The sequence below is a fragment of the Meles meles genome, chromosome 2 (genome assembly GCF_922984935.1).
Source record: "Meles meles chromosome 2, mMelMel3.1 paternal haplotype, whole genome shotgun sequence".
NCBI classification, from domain to species: Eukaryota; Metazoa; Chordata; class Mammalia; order Carnivora; family Mustelidae; genus Meles; species Meles meles.
The window spans coordinates 104600294-104620947 of record NC_060067.1 but is presented as its reverse complement, the minus strand read 5'-3'; the positions used below and the strand labels follow the sequence as shown (position 1 = coordinate 104620947).

General features: G+C 35.0%; 1 protein-coding gene across 3 annotated transcripts in view; it reads left to right on the top strand.

The window, feature by feature from the left end:
* GSTCD (glutathione S-transferase C-terminal domain containing) overlaps nucleotides 1–20654 on the top strand; it is a 127638-nt gene that overhangs the window by 23559 nt on the left and 83425 nt on the right. For 2 of the 3 annotated variants that reach the window (XM_045994787.1, XM_045994792.1), the window contains exons 5-6: nucleotides 184–277; nucleotides 18227–18331. In XM_045994787.1, the coding sequence (XP_045850743.1) occupies nucleotides 184–277; nucleotides 18227–18331 (199 nt within the window). The remainder of the gene's footprint in view (nucleotides 1–183; nucleotides 278–18226; nucleotides 18332–20654) is intronic. The other variant, XM_045994795.1, reaches the window with a different exon arrangement.

Sequence of the window (20654 nt, the reverse complement as noted above, 5' to 3'; positions counted from 1 at the left end):
AAGTAATTGTTCTATCTAAAAACACATTGTATTTCTTATGTGACTTAATATTTTGAGGAACATCTAATGATTGTTAATATTTATTTCCTTCTTGCCACTATAGAAAAGAGAAATTTGGCCTTCTAAAACATAACAGGATTTTATTAATTCATTAATTTTAAAGAGTCTATTTCCTATTTCTAGGAAAAAGGCATTGAAGTGATGTTTTCCCCCCACCCTTGCCCTGCTTGGACCCTTGATTGGAATAGTCTTCCTGCAGCAGTGAGCCCAAAGGAAGGTGAGTTTTTTGTTGTGTGGTTTTTTGTTTTTGTTTTTGTTTTTTTTTTCATTCCTTTAAGTTTTAATCTTGGTCCCAATACCCTCTTCAGAGCCATCTTCCAATTCTCTAATTCTCTCTTTGGCTTTATCTAATATTCTGATTGTACTATCTATTGAGTGTTCTCCCCCCCCCCCCAATTTTTTCTCTGTCTCTTTTTTTTTAAGTTTTTATTTTAATTTCAGCTGGTAAACATATAGTGCTATATTAGTTTCAGGAATACAATTTAGTGATTCAGCAATTCCATACATCACCCTGTGCTCATCACTACAAGTGTACTCCTTAATCCCCATCACTTATTTAACCCATCCCCCACCTCTCCTCCCCTCTGGTAACCATAAGTTCTCTATAATTAAGAATGTTTTTCTTGGGGCACCTAGGTGGCTCAGTGGGTTAAAGCCTCTGTCTTCAGCTCAGGTCATGATCCCAGGGTCCTGGGATCGAGCCCCACATCAGGCTCTCTGCTCAGCAGGGAGCCTGCTTCCTCCTCTCTCTCTCTGCCTGCCTCTCTGTCTGCTTGTGATCTCTGCCTGTCAAAAAAAAAAAAAAAGAATGTTTTTCTTGATTTCTTTCTCTCTCTTTCTCTTATTTTCCCTTTTGCATGTTTGTTTTGTTTCTTTAATTTCCTGTGAAGTTTTCCTTACATTTTTATTATAAAAAGTTCACATATACATATTGCTCAGATTCAACATTTCTCACATTTTCCTACATTTTTTTAATCTATTCCTTTTTATTTCTTTCAAAGTATTTTGAAGGAAATTCTGACAATATGCCATACTATAACACGTACATCTAAGAAATATGGCCATTCTAAATAATTGCCATGTCATTATCACACCTAATAAAAATTAACAAAAATTCCTTAATCCTTTAATAAGCAGTACATAATCATTTTCCCCTGTTTAAAGTATTGTTTGAAAAAGGTATTTTTATAATTAGGTTTTTAGTTAAATAATTATGTTTTTTATTGATAGAAATTTTGTTTGGGTTGTTTGTTTTAATAATGACTTTTTCCTTGCTTATGTTATAATTTCCTCTTTTCATAATTTTTTAAGCATAGTTATTTTATATTTTGTATCTGTTATATAATAGCTGATGTCCACAGAGATCTAATTTTGCTGTTTGTTTTTTCTGTTGACTTCATTCTTGGTGTCTTATTTAGTAATTATATATTTTGAATTCATTTAAGGGCTAATTAAATCTGTGGGAATCTTGTGGGGCCTGGGTTAGGAATAAATTTCTTTAGTAAGGATTTATATTTGCTTATGCTAGGCATCTCAAGGTACTAGAATTTAAGACCTGTTAGCATTATGTTTTCAGCTTGAGATTCCTTTAACCTTTTCATTTGGAGCTGAGGTTTAAACAGACAAATTACCTTTTATCATCTCCCTTTGCTATTGAGTATGACCTTTTTTTTTTTTTAATGCATCTTTTCATGGGGAATATAGCTTTTCAAGGTTTCTATTTTCCCGTAGTGATAATAGTTCCAGCACTCCACAATGATAGGGATCCAGGACTAGCCTCTCTTCTTTATCTTGCCATTAAAGCTCAGATTCCTGTTAACAAATACCCTCCTGGCAGCTGGTGTCAGTTCAAGATTATTACACGACTTTTTAGTTCCTTTCCCCTTATTTAAGTCCGTATGGATTTTTCTTACTCTTGGAAATCCATTTAGATAGGCAAAAGGTGACTGTTGAGTTTTATATAGCATTTTAAGTGTTTTTAGGTGGAGAGCATTTTTATTACTCAATGTTCTACTTCTTTAATTGTTCGCTTATTCTTTGGTTTTATCCCAAGTCAAATAAAACTTTTGATTTCCAAATTCTCTTTGAAATTGTTTGCCTGCCTTTTTGATGTTCTTCTCCTCTGTGATGCTTCCTAAGTATTGTCTCTGTCTCACTTAATCAGTTTAGTCTGTCCATCAAGCAAATAATTTAGGATCTTTCCAGAATGGAGTAAGATTTTTATCAGACAATTAAGAACTCTCCCTCAAAGATGTTTTATAACAATTAAATTCATTTTTTGGTCTTTGTTAAATATATGAAACATAGGCACTAATGAATTTGTTAATGTTTTAATTTTAAATATTTTCTGACATTTTGAAAATTTCAAATGTTTTTATTGTCCTTGCAAGACTCTGGTTATGGTAGATTTTAGACAGGTTAAAACTATAGTAAATGGAAATCAGATTTTTATTAATATTTATATTTACTAGAAATGAATACAGGGATTTGTAAAAGCCACATGTTTTGCTTTACTCATAATTAATTTACTATGAAGCCAAAATAATATTTTCAGTTATTAATTGAGTAATCAATTACATCTGCTTCCAACTCAGAGTTCTAACATTAAGCATTCATGACTGGTTGTTTTACTGGTTAGAACTGCATATCTAACAGAGTTCATGGAATATATTATTCATTATATCCCTTTAATTGGTTCACCTAGTTTTCATAAATATTATGACAAACAAGGAGCTGTAACAGCAGAGCTACATGATTTATTTACGTTTCATTCTCTGTTCTTAAAAGGTTTATATATAGTTTGTGTTAAACTAAGGCAGAATTTTTGCATTGTAGATGTTTTTAGTTCTGGCAATTTCAATATTGCACAGTAATAGGATAGCTATGAAATGAAATTATTATACATACAGGTGTGGAGGTCACTGTGAAAGTGTTCTCATGATTTGTGTTCTGGTAATTTTAGAAGAGAGAGAATTGTAATAAGATTTTATTAGGGGGCGCCTGGGTGGCTCAGTGGTTTAAGCTGCTGCCTTCAGCTCAGGTCATGATCTCAGAGTCCTGGGATCGAGTCCCACATCGGGCTCTCTGCTCAGCAGGGAGCTTGCTTCCCTCTCACTCTCTCTGTCTGCCTCTCTGCCTACTTATGATCTCTCTCTGTCAAATAAATAAATAAAATCTTTAAAAAAAAAAAAAGATTTTATTAGTACTAGGTTCATTTGGATGTCACAAAGGCTGACTCCTTATGTGGAATCCATTGAGTTACATCAAGATTGTGGTACATATAATAAGAATCGTTCTCTTTACTAACAAAGGATATATTGATCCTCATGATGGACGCTTATTTCTTAAGCTTGTCTAATCTCCCAACCTCTGTTATTACCCATTTCTCTCCCCACATCCTACATACTATTCCCTGAACTTTTCAGTTTCCTTCATATGACCTATATCTATTATTTCTATTCCTCACTTTTATTTTCCTCCAGCCTTAAATATTATTCTTTCTACTTCCCATTCTATTGAATTTATACTCATCTTTTAAGGATCAACTCAATTGCTGCTTCTTCATTAAGCCTTCTGCGTGTGCTATGGAGTCAGCCTGCCTGAGTTTCTTACCTGGACTACTATACTAACCTAACTGCTAGAAAGTCTATGGCCAGATTCTCAACTTCTCTGGGCCTCAATTACCTCATCTATAAAATGGGGATAAAATAGTATATACCTTAATGAGATTGTTGGTGTGTTCAATGAATTAATGTATAAAGTACTTAGTACAATGTATCAGACAGAATTAGTTACTCCCTCTCAACATTCCTTAGTACTTTCTTATACTTCATTTTTGGTACTTATGATAATGCTTACACTATAATTATATACATGTTTTTCTTCTCTAGTGGACCGTGAGCTCTTTGAGTATAGAATTAGTACTCAGTAATTTTTTATTAAATTAATTTGAATTGAGGGGCAACTGCCTTTGGCTCAGGTCATGATCCTGGAGTCCCAGGATCGAGTCCTGCATTGGGTTCCCTGCTCAGTAGGGAGTCTGCTTCTCCCTCTGACCCTCTTCCCTCTCATGCTCTCTCTCTTTTTCTTTCATTCTCTCTCTCTCTAATAAATAAATAAAATCTTTAAAAAGAATTCATTCAAAATAAGACTATAGATCCTTTTAGTTAACTTCTCAAATTTCTAGTTAAATCAGGCAACTTTGGATTCTTTTGTCTCATATAAACTTACATAATCATTGTTACTATTGTCATTACTACCACTACTACTGTTATTCTAGTTTATGGACTGTTTGGGAATAAGTTGCAAACATTATGCCTCCTTACGCTACTTTACCTCTAAGAACTAAACTGTCTGCTTTATGGACAAAGACATTTTCTTAGTCCTTTTCTCACAGCCACTTTAGTCTCCTTTCATGTGAAATGATTTCTTAGCCTTTGTCTTTCAAGATGGACTGTTTGGAAGATTTCAGGCCAGTTTTTTGTAGAACTGTTAAGGTCCATGATCAAAGGAGCAAGACTGATAGAAAGCAAAGGTCAAGCAAAGCTTTATTTCGGGCCAAACATCAAGAATCAAACTGACTGGTCGGGGCTGCCTCTTACAGAGAGAGAGACCCCCACAGACTAACTTTTATAGAGCAAAGGCCATGTGGTTGAGCCTGGCCACACACAGGTGGCCAATGAGATTGTAACACAGAGAGAAAGTTGCATAGTCATGCTAGGTCACACATGGGTGGCCAATTGAATTACAATTCACCCTATAGTAGCTATCTGAACTAGCCTATCACCTTGGTCAGAATTGGTGCCCAAAAGGCGGGGCCCACATTCTTTAGGGAGATAGTGATTGGATGTCTCCACCTGGCCTGACTCATACTTGCATTCGGGCTCTGTTATCTCCACCTGACCTGACCCGTCCTTGTATTTGGGCTCTGTTAGGTTATCAGGGACTGGTGGACCATATTTTACTGGTTTCCTGGACTTGCTTCTAAGTAAGTTCCTCGGGGGGGGGGGGGGTCAGTTTGAGTTTTACTGCATAAACAACAAAATCACTGTTTAACCGAGATTGAATAGCTCTGGCTAAATAGACCCTTATAAGAACATTTCTCAGTTTCTATTTGTCTAGTTTCCTCATGCTTAGATTCATGCATTTTGGCAGAAACACCACCGAGATGAAGTTGTTGCCTTCTCAGTGTGTCATAAGAGATGGCACCTTACACCAATTTGGGCCCAGTGATGTTAACTTTAATCATTTGGTTAAGGTGGTATCTTCCAAATGTTTCTACTGTAATGTTAGTATTTTGCTCTATTGAATTAATAAGTATTTTGTGGGGAGATATTTGAGACTACATAATGTCTTGTTTTCAAAATATCACTAACTAGTTTATATTCACTTGATACTTCTTGCCTCTGTTAGTTATGGAATGGGGATTTTCAGCTCTATCATTCTTCTATATGTATTAGTTGCCATGCTACTGGAAGAACGTTTTTCCCATCTATCATCTATGTACCTATTATCAGTATTGATTCAGGAATTATTTTAATAAGTAAGTTACAATCCATCACTGTTGTTATTTATTTCAGTACTCAGGTTGTCCCAGGTTGTGAGTCTCTTCAAGCTGGCTCCTGATCCTTTGGGACTGGCCTTATCTTTCTATGACTGTTTCCTTAAATTTTAGAGAAACAAAATATCACAGGTTAATTTTGTCATTTCCCTGCCTCAGTCCTAGAGTGAGCTGTGTCTCCAAGGAGCTCTGGTTCCCTTTAGTAGAGAACAGCATTTAGAAACTCAAATTTGGGCATAAGGTTTGCTAATTGCTAATGGAGTAGTACTGCTTCTAGGTCCTCTCAACAGTGAGATGCATGTATAGATAGATCTATGAGGAAATAGATGTACATACACACACACACGTACATAATCACATCGCTGCCTACTGTTCTGTTTGTATATCTGTGTTATCTATCCGTATTAAAAAATGGTGAGATGGGTGCCTGGGTGTTCAGTCAGTTAAGCATTTCTCTTCATCTCAGATCATGATCCCAGGGTCCTGGGATCAAGCCCTACATTGGACTGTCTGCTCAGGAGGGTCTGCTTCTCCCTCTCCCTCTGTGCTCTCTCTCTCAAGTAAATAAATACAATCTTTAAAAAATAAATAAATAAAACCAATGTTCTTTAAAAAAATTGTTGAGATTATACTGATATCTCTAATTCCAATCCAAATCTGTAAAATTCTTTAGTTTTTCCAAATTCAATGTCTGTATCAACCTTTCTCAACAGTAAAAATGATAGCTCCCAATATCATCTATTTATTTGCTCATTTGGTCTGTCCAACCATAACTAAACAGTTATTTGAGAATTGTTGCATCCATATCTCTGTGAAGAATATACTTACTAAGTTGAATTCCATATTGTTTATTTTCATTTTTGAATGTATATAGTCAAAGTTCTTATACAGATAGCTGTGATTGAACAGTTCTATAGAAGATGAATTATACAAAAGTAAAAAATGAAAGTTTTAAGTTAGTATTAATCATATGCCCTGATAGAAAATCTTCAACCAACAGTCTAGTCTCCTCCTGCATTATATATATTATATAATATACATGATACACACACACACACACACACACACACACACAAACACATATATTAACAAAAGTGAGGAAAGAAAGGTTTAGGTTGTATTAATCATGTTCCCTGATAGAAATCTTCAAACAACAGTCTCCTACTGTATAATATATATATAATATTTTATATATTATATTTATATATATTATACTATTAATTATTACTTTTGACCTCAAATAACTGTGTGATTTTCTACTTTAATGAACTAGGATAAATACTTGTGAGTCTGATAAGTCCTTTTGTTAAGTCCAGGGACACTTCTGTTCTTGCCTTCTGAATTTTTGCCCTCTGAGCATGAAAGAGAGAATGATACAAGATTTAGAATAGGGCTGCCGTAAGCCACTCCATCTAATATTTCCCTGTAGCCATCTTTATTCTCTGGTAGTTTTTAGGTGAGGTTCCTATATTAGGAATTGCTCGTAGCCTAGAGTAACCATATCAATCATAAGAGGGAAGGAGCCTCAGAAGTATGACCTTATAAAGGCAACAAGAAGATAGTTGTTTTGGTTATAGTCTGTTTCATTCTTATATTCAAAATTACACTGTCATTGGGGAAGGGAGGCGAACCATAAGAGACTATGGACTCTGAAAAACAACCTGAGGGTTTTGAAGGGTCAGGGGTGGGAGGTTGGGGGAACAGGTGGTGGGTAATGGGGAGGGCACGTTTTGCATGGAGCACTGGGTGTTGTGCAAAAAGAATGAATACTGTTACGCTGAAAAAATAAATAAAATGGAAAAAAAAATTACACTGTCTTAGAAATATGGACCAATTAGATATACCCAAGACCTTGGTTTTGCTGTTGAGCTGCATGAGAGCATCATTCCCTAGGGAGACTGATGTGGAGGTAGTGCATAAAAACCCTCAACATTACCACTCATTCACCTTCCCATTCCCCACCACTCAGTTTACAGTATATACTTAGTTTAGATCAAAGAAAAAAACTAATGGCAGAGTTTTACTAGAAGGATATCGTAAGTTCTCATCTTTCTAGAGGGTTTTAAACCCTGTAGATTTTATTTGCTTGGGATAGACATTTATGAATTATAAACTGGTATATTCTAGCTCCTTTTATATAAATCATTGGTTAAATTTATGGTTCTAAGAGAATATATCATTTTTCAATCCTAGTGGATCTGTCTTATTACCAAGAGAGTTCTATTAACATTCATATATATAATATATAATGAATATATTTAAATATATTTATATATTTTATATTATATACATATTATGTAATTATATTTATATATAGCATATAAACATAGTATATATAGCATATATGTACTATATTATATATAGCATATATAGTATATAGTATATATAGTATTATATAGTAATATATTTACATGTTATATTATATATTCATATACTTATATATGTAATATATGCATAATAATACACAGCATAATTTAATAATACATACTAAAACTGATAATATTTTATAATTATATAATGTAAATATGAGTGTATATATATAAATATAGATGACTATGATTTAAAAATTTTTTTAAAAGACTTTATTTATTTGATAGAGATCACAAGTATGCAGAGAAGCAGGCAGAGAGAGAGGGGGAAGCAGGCTCCCTGCTGAGCAGAGAGCCCAATGCAGGGCTCTATCCCAGGACCCTGGGATCATGACCTGAGCAGAAGGCAGATGCTTTAACCCACTGAGCCACCCAGGCGCCCCTGTGATTTTAAATTTTATGATGCTATCCAATTTATATACATATCCAGTTTTTCCCCCACTTAATTTCTGTAAAATATTTGGGGTTGAAAATGAATGAATTGATCCTTGACATTCAGAAGAAAACATAAAATGAGATAGTGATATGTGATATAACTAGTAAAAATTGGCCTCAGTGCAATCTGTGCTATCACCACCCGCCTTTTGTTGTATGCTTCTATAGGCCAACAGGATCACCTTTCCTTTATTCTTCCAGGGGAAGTGATTTGGGTAAGCAAGGGAAGTCAGGGTCTTTGGAGAGGGTTGGATCCAAAGTAGAGAAAGAGGAAGGACTAAACAGTCTTTGCCCCATCAGTGATTCTTAACAACGTTCTTAAGAACCCCAGGGGACATGGTAAATAGCATTACTTATTGCTGTTTTTGCCAGATGCCCAGGGAAGCCCAAAGTTTATCCTAATGAAGAATTGTCTCACCCGGCATAAGTAATGCTCTCCTTCTCCTTCTGGGAATTTAAACGTAAAAGCTTGTTTTGGGGCCTCTGGGCAAGGTATATAAAGAAACTTCATTGTCCTTAAGCCATTCTTTTTCAAACTAGGACATCCATCAGCATCATTTGGAAAGCTTATTAAAACAGGTTCTTGGGCCCTAACCCACAGTTTCGCATTCAGATCTCAGATGGGGCTCTCGAATTAGCCTTTCTAAGACACATCCTACTAATGCTGCTTCTGTTGCTTTGGGGATCACATTGTGAAGTAATTACCATAGGGAACTGATTTAGTACATGCATTGACTGCTTTGATTTCAGTGTTTGCCACCAAAATAAGATGAATGACAAGGTTAAGCTTTCTAAAATTTTTCTTCACAAATTAAAAAATTATGTTAACTGCTTTTTGCAAGAATTATGTCAAATACAAGAGCTTGTGCAGACCTCTGAACCATTTGTTAACTATGAAACCTTCTACTTTAAGTCAAGTGTACTAAATCATAGTAGCAAATCTAAGTGAAAGTAAAAGTATCTTATAAGGTACACAGAAATAACTGTCTTAAGAAATTTTTTTCTGAAATATTAATCTTAGTTTTTCCTGTTTTCCACTTCACCACACTAGATAAGACATAATTGGCGTATTTTTTTCTGACGTAAAAAAAAAAAATTACTCTCCAGGGAGACAATATAAGAATATATCTATTTCTCTGAACATTTTTTGTTTATATTGAACAGTTTTAGATTATAAGTCTATCACATTTTGAACTTTTTGGCATTTAAGATACTAAAAGCACACCAAGAGAATGACATCAAAGGTTTGAGTTTTTTTCCTCTTCTGGAAAAAAAAGTTTCCCCACATAAATGTTTTTCATTTTCCTAAGTTATACTTAGATGTGAAATCTAAAACCTGACCATATTTGACTCAGAACCATACAAATTTATAACTATTTTCTCTTCTTTCAAGGGTAGGGTTCTCAACATGCATTTTGGTGCTTTACCAAAAGTAATAATGGCTTTTATTTAAACTGCAATTTAATCTGAAACTAAAAACCTCTAAAAGATAGTATATATAAATATAGACAGAATTTATATTAAGTAGTTGAAAATATAACAAGATTGCAAAGAACAAGTTTGTAATTTGCTTAGTAGTACTTTTTTGAATGAGTACCAAACACTAATATACTGGTGTAGAGATCGAGATAGAGATATAAATCACATATGTTACATTGTAGGAATATGAATGGTATAGAGCAAACCATGTATTGAATTTATCTCCTTTTCTTTTTTTTTTAAAGATTTATTTATTATGGGGGAGGGGGGCAGAGGGAGAGACTGAGCCAGACTCCTCACTGAGAATAGAGCTCCATGCAGTGCTTGATCTCACAACCCTGAGATCATGACCTCAGTGGAAACCAAGTTTGATGCTTAACTAACTGAGCCATCCAGTTGCCCCCATTATAGAAGTTAGCTGGAGTAGGAGCAGAAGTAATTAGAGTTGGAGAGGTGGATAAAATAGGAGGCAAATTCTTCCGATTATTAATAGCATTAAACATTTCTTATATAAAAATGTTAATCTTTTATGGAATCGTAAATATACTTGGTAATCATGAGAGGTAGTACTGATGGTAGAAATATTTTTGTACAGGTTTTAATGAGTAAACATGAATTTTTTAAAAGAAAAAAAGGAACTGTACTATGTCATTATGGAGAGGAAGACAACATGAAATAGAGAACTAGGGCCACCTGAGTGGCTCAGTTGGTTAAGCATCCAACTCTTGATCTCAGTTCAGGTCTTGATCTCATGGTCATGAGTTCAAGCTCCACAGTGGGCTCCATGCTGGCCATGAAGCCTACTTTAAAAAAAAAAGTAATGGAAAATTAGTAGAAAGTTATCTTTATTTTTCAATGTTACTTTCTTCATGTGAGATTTCAAATGGCTTAAAGTTTGTTCATGGAAATGTTAAAAGTTAAAAAAACCCACATATAATACACAATTTTATTTTAATTATATAGTAATAATACATTGAGTTTTATTTATTTAAGCCTTTTTTATTCGAACCTTTTAAAAAATTAAACCTTTTAAAGCTTCATGTGAAGTAGCACTTAAAATAACTTAATCAAATTCTCTTCAAATTTATCTACAGGTTTAACATAATTTTTATTGAAATCGCAACAAGATTCCTTTGTAGATGTAGACAAACTTATTCTAAATTTTATATGGAAAAGAGAATTTGAAAAATAGTAGAGAATACCACTCTACTTGATGTTAAGACTTTCTGTATGGCTATAGTAATTAGAGATATATACATATAGATTAATAGAAAAAAAATGGAGACCCTACAAAAAGACATAAAAGCAACTCAGTGGAGGGAGGAGAGTCTTTCACTAAATGTTGCTAGATCAGTTGGACATTCATAGGCAAAGAAAAAGAATATCTAAATTGCACAACTCATACAAAGTCAACTCAAAATGGATCATGGATTCAAATTTAAAATTTTAAACTATAAAACTTTAGAGGAAAATGTAAGAGACTTTTTTTAGAGCTTTGGGACTGGGGATAGAAAAAGAGCTCTTACACATGACACCAAAAGCATGATCCACAAAAAATTTTCTGATAAATCGGACCTCATTAAAATTAAAAATATTTGCTCTGCCAGACTGTTAAAGCATAATAAAACAAGCTGAAGACTAGAAGAAAATATTTGCAAACTACAAATATAAACAAATATGAGGGGCGCCTGGTTGACTCAGTCGGTTCTGTGTCTGCCTTCTGCTTGTGTCTGCCTTCAGCTTGGGTCATGATCCTGGGGTCCTGGGATGGGACCGCACATTGGGCTCTCTGCTCGGTGGGAGTCTGCTTCTCCCTCTCCCTGCTGCTCCCCCTGCTTGTACTCTCTCTCTCTTTCTGTCAAATAAATAAATAAAACCTTTAAAAAACCAAAAAACAAATCTGACACAGAACTTGGATCTGGAATACATAAAGAACCTCAAAACTTGACAATAAGAAACAAAAAAAAATTCTTTTTTTAGAAAATTAGAAAATAGGCAAAAGAGATGAAGAGACATTTTACTAGGAGAATGTGCAGTTGGCACATAACGCACTTGAGATATCATTATACACCTATCAGATGGCTAAAATAAAAATAACAGCACCATATGTTGAGGAGGGAGTAGAGAAACAATCACTCAAGCATTGCTGGGAAGAATGTAAAATGGTACAACCCCTCTGGAAAATAGTTTGGCACTTTCTTACAAAACTGCACATACATTTACCACAAAACTCAGCAGTTACACTGCTGGGCATCTATCCCAAAGAAATGAAAACTTGTATTCATACAAAAACCTACCTATGAATATTCATAGCAACTTTATTCTTAATAGCCCCAAACTGGAAACAGCCCAAGTGTTCTTCAGTGGGTGGATGATTAAACAAATTCCAATGAGTCCATGCGATAGAATATTACTCAGCAATAGAAGGGGAGGGACTATGGATACCTGTAACAACCTGGATGAATCTCAAGGACATTATAACTAATGAAAAAGCTGGTCTCCAAGGCTCTTATTTAACGTTCTCAACATGATAAACTTGGGGAAATGAAGAACAGATCAGTGGTTGGTAGGGGACAGGGTTTGGCATGGCACAGTGCTGCTACCTCTAAAGTGAGGTGGTTATATCAATGTATACATTGAATCAAATTTCATCAGACTGTACACATACAAATGAATGCAAGTGAAAACTGAGCGAGGTCTGTAGTTAACAGTATTGAAATAGCAATAATTTTCTACTTTTGATATACTACAGTTATATAAAATGTCACCTTTGGGGAAGCTGGGTGAAATGGTCACAGGGCTCTGCACTATTTTGCAACTTCCTGTGAGTCTATAATTTTAAAATAAAAAGTTAAAAATATAACTTAAGTAAAAATATTGGAAAAGGTCAAGAAGTAAAGAATAGTGAAATCTTTCTCAGCTCATCTTTTTTCAAGAATATCAGAAAACCTCTGGAGATCATTTATAAATCAAATGATAGTTTGATAAAAGGCTCAAACTACAAAGACATCGGGATGTGTTTCCTTTATAATGAATAGCAATGCGGTGCTAATATACACAGCTAAACATTAACTTTTACTTTGACAGTCCATTTCACAGGTTGTTATTCTCAAGCTCCCAGGAAAATGGAGAAAGCCAAAATGACATAGCATAATATGAGTTTCTTTATATCAATATTGTTTCAAAACAGTGATGAGTACGGTCTAGGAATAGCTCACATATTAATCCTGGCTGAGTTCGCACTAGGACTCCTGCCCGGCCAGCAGAAACTTCATGGTTCCTTGAGGATGTCTTCTTGTCACACATGTTACAGTGATATGGATGTCACCTTCATGAGAAGTAGAGAAAGTTCTTTTACTGAAACTTAGTAGTGTCCACTCTCAATTATACATTTGCATTCCAAAGTACTGAAAAATGTGACTGAGTACTTTGTTTTGACTGTCAAAATGGTTGAGTGAGTAAGTTTATTTTGACTTTAGATCAGTTCAGTCACGTGTGGAAATGGCACAGTTGTATAACATTGTACTACCAATTAAATTGTCTGGAACCACTTTTGTATAAACAAGGCCTGAAAAAGAGTAGCAGGATTAAATTCAAGTTTTATGACTTTTACATCCTCAACAAAAATAAGTACAAGGCCAGTACCTACCATAGAGGTAGCGATCCTTTAGCTAGGGAACAGTGATAAAAATATGTTCATAGCCTTGGTACCTTCAATCCATGTAGTATCCAACTCACTGGATTGGGTATGGTTTTTTTTTTTTTTTTTTTGGTATTTGTTTTTGTTTTAATCTATTTTTCTTTTTATGTTTTTAAGCCATAAAACCAGATTGTCTTCTTGGGAAAATATAATGCTCCCCCCCCCACCCCCCGTGTACTTAACTGTAACATGTGATTAAAGAAAAAAAGTTAAAAAGTATTTTTTTTCTCTTGGAATTAGATTTGGTGTAATTCTTCCCAGTATTATGTTATGCTTTTTCTATTCTCTAGAGTTAGGCTCCAAGAACCCTATTTATAGATCATGTTTTTAAGTGCTTTACAAGCAGACCCCATGATGACTGATTACCAAGAAAGGTTTTAATGGCCAGTTTATCCAGGGCCGACTACATAGAATCTTTTAAGAGTGTTGCTTTTTAAAATAAAATAAAAGTATTTGACATGAAGTATCTGTGTGATGAAATAAATTTATCTGAATTTAACTTGATTAGGTCGTATATAGAATTAAAAATCACTTCAAAACTTTTTTGTCTGTATACAAATGAACAAATTGAGAATTTATTGAACAATCAAGATTTGTGTCCATTCCTGACTCCACTAAGTCATTTATAATAGCACTAGGCAAGTTCGAAAGTTATTGTGGCTTGTTTTAGGAATATTATAAATTCACTAATCAGAAACCTCAAATTATCTATTTGAGTGAATAGTTATGAATTAGTATGTTTCAGATATTGAATTACTTTAAAAGGTTGAAATAGGATTTATGTGAAAAATGAAATACTTATTTCTGGAAACCAGTACCCAGCAGGGGTTCTAATCTCTTCAGTTTATGGTTGAAATGTAGTTGGAGAAGAACCCCCATAATTCAGGAAGAGCTTTCTGGTTAATAGATCTGGAACACTGTCCTAGCCCTGCTGTGTTTCCAACAGCAACTGACTTCTCTTAGGCTGGAGATATGTACCCACTTCAAGAGAAGACTTTTCCTAAGAATTTCCTTGAGCTTTTTAGAATTTTTCCAATGATCACTGATAATGGATACTATAATGACAGGCTTTGGTATTTTAGAACAAGGCAGATTTGGATGCAGTTTTGCAGAAATTTTGCATTAGTTATTAATGGGTGGATTTTCAATAAGTACCCATCTTAACTGGGACAAAACTATATTGTTGGTATCATCCAGAAGCAATGAGGAATAGGGAAGAATCTTTGCCGTAAAACAAATATGACAAATATTTTGTTTCAGTGTTTTACATCATTTCTAATGAAAACAAATGAATAAGTAACACAAAATACTTGCAGAGTTATTTGCAGTCATATGTAAACTGTATATTACTATTCTGAAAGCACTGACAACTTCTGTTTATAATTAATGCAAAATTAGCTCTGTATTAATACTATTATGTACATTTGCAGAAAGGTATTTCCACATAAAACTTCGCTCCTCGATTGCCTTTCCAGTTTTCATTTGAATATTTCACACTAAATAAGTTAGTTTTTAAGCTTAAACATTCTTAATATTGCTTCTTTCCAGAATTATGTTTTAGGGGCGCCTGGGTGGCTCAGTGGATTAAGCCGCTGCCTTCGGCTCAGGTCATGATCTCAGGGTCCTGGGATCGAGCCCCGCTTCGGGCTCTCTTCTCCGCAGGGAGCCTGCTTCCTCCTCTCTCTCTGCCTACCTCTCTGCCTACTTGTGATCTCTCTGTCAAATAAATAAAATAAAATAAATTTTAAAAAAAGAATTATGTTTTAAAAAGTGTTTACAATCTCATATAAGAGAGGGAAAACTAATGATGTGGGTCCTTATTTTTCTGCTGATGGAAATTAATTAGTATTCTTCCTTTCAGCTTTAATTGGCATTCTCTGTGCTAGCCCCAGACATTTATGATTAAAATCAGCTCGACAACATAATGAACTATTTTTTTCTGCACTTTGAACCAACTCCTCTCAGCATTCAAACTCATTCATTATTTTTATTTAATTAGGCCTAACTCACATTGGAGAGATACCTGAAGCAAGGCGATTTCCCTAATAGCTATGCAATCACAATAGCTCACAGGCTTTGCAATAATTTAATTATTCAAGATTGAATCATCAGAAGAATTAAAAAAAAAATTATCCTTAACTAAAGGACAAAAGTGTGGTTGTAAATAGAAAACTACCATTATTTAAATGGCATCAGTATGTAGTATTAGTAATCAATAGTGTAATGTTCCTAGATGTGAATTTTATATACTTATTTGTGGCAAATTATTAAATTAGATTTTATATGGGAAACCAGTGACTGACTATGTTAGAAATTTGGCTGTATTCTATACATGTAAGTGCAAACTTTTATGCTTCCTAAAGCAAAAAATATGTAGGAATTTTTATATATGATTACATATCACTATTTTATAAAACTAGTGTAAGGTCACTTCCCAGGACAACTCCTCTTTTTTTTTTTTTTTTTTAAGATTTGTTTATTTATTTGAAACAGAGAGAGCAGAGGGAAAGAGAAACTCAAGCAGACTCCTCACTGAGTGCAGAGCCTGACAGGGCTGGATCTCAGGACCTTGAGATCACGACCTGCTCTGAAACCAAGAGTCAGATGCTTAACTGACTGCGCCATGCAGGCGCCCGTGGACCACTCCTTATCTTAAAAATAAATTATTTTATATGATGGTTTTACTCTGACTTGTCTACTGTAGTGAGAAAACTATTTTTGAGGCAATATGCCATTTAGCAAACTAGACATGAGAAAGTATTTGTGGTGTTTTTTTGAGGGGGAAGGATTAGATAGAGCCAAGTTGTCTTCTTTTTTTAAACGATGTTATTGACTAAATACTTCCATCCCCTTGGGGACATATTCACACTTAATTTATTTCAGCAAAACAGGGAAAGAAAAGAAAACCAAGCTGCCAAAGGCAGTATTAAAGAAAATGACTTAGAAAATTGTTTTCTAGAAATTGCTTTCATCTAATCTAGATGGTTTACTGTAAAATTGGGTAATTGTTGGATTAATCGGAGTATGATCTAAACAGAAAGATGTTTTAAATTATTTTCTTTGTTTATAAAATAAGTGCTTTTGATAAGTTTAAAGTGACCTTAAAACTCATTAAAAGTAATGTTCAAATTTACACAGCTACTTTTCATTAGTTATTAGATTCTGGTTAACACCCTTGATCACGCCTTTTTCTTTTTCTTTTTCTTTTTTTTTTTTTTGCCTGTTTTCTTGTTTCTTTTTTTAAGAGAGAATGAATGGGGGAGGAGCAGAAGGAGACAGAATTGTAAGGCTGGGCTTGGAGCCTGACATGAGCTTGATCTCATGACCCTGAGGTGGTGATCTGAGCTGAAATCAAGAGTCAGATGCTAAACCAACTGAGCCACCCAGGTGCCCACCTTGATCACACTTTTTAAAAAGCTGTTGTATGATTCAGATTCCCAATAGGCAAGGATGGCACGTTCAAGTTGGGATCATTTAGGAAGAATTTATAGGTAGAGAGATTAATTACTGTGTTACAGATATAGGGTATCCTGGACCATAAAGAGAAAGGGCAGAAACCCTGGGTTAGAAGCTACAGAGCTGTTTCCACCTCTAGGCCTGTAGAGGAAGCAGAGGAGAAAAGTTCCCACACAGCAAGCTGCTTAGAAAGGCAATAACCTTCAGACAAGAGACAGAGGCAGCCTCAGATAACTGTAGTGGTGAGAGCCGGAGGAAAAATAGCCTGCTCTTTTTCTCCTTTATCATTACCATCTATCTGATCTGGTTGGCTTCTACTGACCAAACCCATCCAGATGTCAAGAGGGCAAGAAAGTCTGTTGACGTAGCCCACTCAGGTCAACCTCCAGGGCAAAGAGCTGGTTGAATTGGGAGGGGCAAACCTAAAGTATCTGGCAGAGTGATTAGGAAAATTCACTAGAGAGACACTAGAGATCATCTAGAATGAAAACATTTGAGCTTCAGGGAGGGATTTAGCAACATACATTGTGTGACACACAATCACAATCCTGACACATTGTCAGTCAACTAATTCCACAACTCCAGCCCTACATCCACTTTGCTTTGTGATTATGTTGCATTCACCTCTTACAGAATGTGTGAAGTTGTACTAGTTTGTATTGTTATCATAGCAAAATTAATAAGATTTGAAATTTATTTACATGGGGGGGTGGGGTATGCCCATACTAGAAGAAGCGTTCTATTCCATCCCACAAAACTTATTTTAGTCCATATTGTAATTTCCTGAGAATTACTTTTTTTCTGAAAATTACTTTCAAGGGCCAAACATGTTATAGAAAATTGTTGTTTAATGTGTGATTTGTCTTAAATCCTACAGTTGTGAGGGTAGGGTAAAAAGAGGAATTATAAGAACTCTCTGATATTAGAGTCTTTGCTTAAGAGGCTTAAAATTGGAACTCATATGATTAAAATTAGAAGGAATAAATCTCTTAAAATATTAAGAATTTTCATTCCCAAGATAAATTTACTCTTCATTGTTGGAATGTGGTTACTTTTAACATTTTTAGCTGTTTTCTTACCTTATTCTTTTCACTAGTCTTTTAACATCATCTGATCTTATTATACCAAGTAATTTCCCACTTGTTGAATGCACTTGTGTTATACCAGGTGCAAGGGTTGGAGATTATGGAGCATCTCTTCAAGCTCTGCTCACATTCTGGAAATGCTTGATCACAATGCTCATTCTGAAATTAAAGATCTTGCTCATGAACAGTAAGTTTTGTGCATGTCTCAGGCAAATGGTCTCCTTTCATTCCGGGTCTCTTCCTCCTTCCTCACAGAGCTTGAGTGCTTAGCAATTATGAGTAAACTCTTAAACCAAAAAGTTACATTTATGTACCTTACATAAATGTAGGTCTTTTATATCTGTATCAAGGAGTATAAATGGTTATACTCCTTGGTTATAATGATATAAATGGTTAATATCAGCTGAGCTTTTCTGCTGCATGCATCTGTGATTATAAATACTGCATGTACCCAACCTACTTCACAAAGAAATACATTTCCTTGATTTTGTGCTAGTGAGAGGTCCTTGTTAGGTTTCAATGCCTATAGAAAAAAAAGGTTCTAGTCAAAAAAAGAAAAAAGACTATTTAAATATAAATGCAACATTTTCTCTTATTAGGAAACAAACATAATTAGTGAAAGAATATTCTATGGAGTGCCTGGGTGGCTCAGTTGGCTGAGCAGCTGCCTTCGGTTCAGGTCACAATCCCAGAGTCCTGGGATTGAGCCCAACATTGGGCTTTCCTGCTCGGCTGGGAGCCTGCTTCTCCCTCTCCCTCTGCCTGCTGCTCTGCCTACTTGTGCTTTCTATCTCTTTGTCAAATAAATAAAATATTTTTTAAAAATTAGTGAAAGAATATTCTAGCTTTATAATACCTTTACTGAATCAACATTTCTTCTTTTTATTATTTTTAATTTTTTTTAAAGATGTTATTTATTTAAGAGAGAGAGAGCATGAGCAGGGTGGGATGGGCAGATGCAGAGGCAGAGGGAGAAGAAGCAGACCTGTTAGTGAGCAGGCAGCCCAACAGGGATCTTGATCTAAGGACCCTGGGATAATCTCCTGAGCCCAAGGTAGGCCCTTAATCAACTAAGCCACCCAGGTACCCTCTTTCAACATTTCTGTTCATAGTTTCCTTTTATCAGGCAGTGTGATAAAACTTTTCACTTATTGTCAAAATACGTTAAAAAATTCAGCTATTTTTGTGTTTGCTGTTAGAAAATGAATTTTAAAAATTTGAAGCATGATACAACCATCCACTAAGATAACTGCTAATTTTTAATGATTCCATAATAGTTCACTAAGTACACTGAATATATTTTGCTTGATTATCTTCAGTTGAATATTAAGGTGCTCTCAACTATCCCACTACAGATAGCACTACAACGAAAACATCCTACACTTTGCTTTTCCTATTATTTGAATCATTTACCAGAAATGAGCTGATAGAATCAAAGGATGTGAACATTTTTGTTGCTTATGATATGTCTTGTTTTAATAGATTTTGAAAGGGTTTTAACTAGTTTATGTTAACCATCAGCAATGTTCGGGAGTCCCTGGATCATTCCCACCTTCACTGGCATTAGTTCATCAATTTTTTTTTCGTAATTTTTACAGGCTGATAGGGATAACTTGTTTCATTTTGTGTTATTTTAGCATAATGAGGTTAAATATATGCATTTATTTTGCTTAATACCTGTTGTCAATTTTCTTGTCAACCTGAATGAGTTCTTTAATAGATAAAATAAATATATTAATCCTATCTTTATTCACAAAAGATATTTCTCCAAGGGTATTGTTTGCCTTTTTAATTTTAAGTAGCAATGTGTTTTTCTTAAAGCTGAGAAATGCCACAGGTTTTGTGTTTAGTTCCATTTTGTATACAGAACGCTGCAGTAGAAGTGGGCAGTTTCTGTAGGAACAGAAGTGGGACAGTCTCAGGTTAGACAATAGCTTAGAACATGTGAGCTCTAGAAGTCACCTAATAATGTGAGACCAGAAATCTAACATTTTTTTAAGTTGCAAATTATTTTATTAATTTCTTAATTTGTTCTACTTTAACTATTTAGCAGGTTTGGGGTTTTTTTAAGATTTTATTTATTTATTTATTTACTGACAGAGATCCCAAGTAGGCGGAGATGCAGGCAGTGCAGGGTGCGGGGTTGGGGGGAAGCCGGCTCCCTGCTGAGCAGTGAGCCTGATGAGGGACTCGATCCCAGGACCCCAAGATCATGACCTGAGCTGAAAGCAGAGGCTTAACCCACTGAGCCACCAAGGTGCCCTCTTTTATCCCTTTTTTTATGATTTTATTTATTTATTTATTTGTCAGAGAGAGAGAGAGACAAGTAGGCAGAGTGGCAGACAGAAGCAGAGAGAGAAGCAGGCTCCCTGCAGAGCCAGGAGCCTGATGAGGAACTGGATCCCAGGACCCTAGTTTCATGACCTGAGCTGAAGGCAGAGAACTCACTGAGCCACCCAGGTGTCCCTAGCAGTCTTTTTAAAATGCCAACCTGTCTCCCTTGTGCTAAT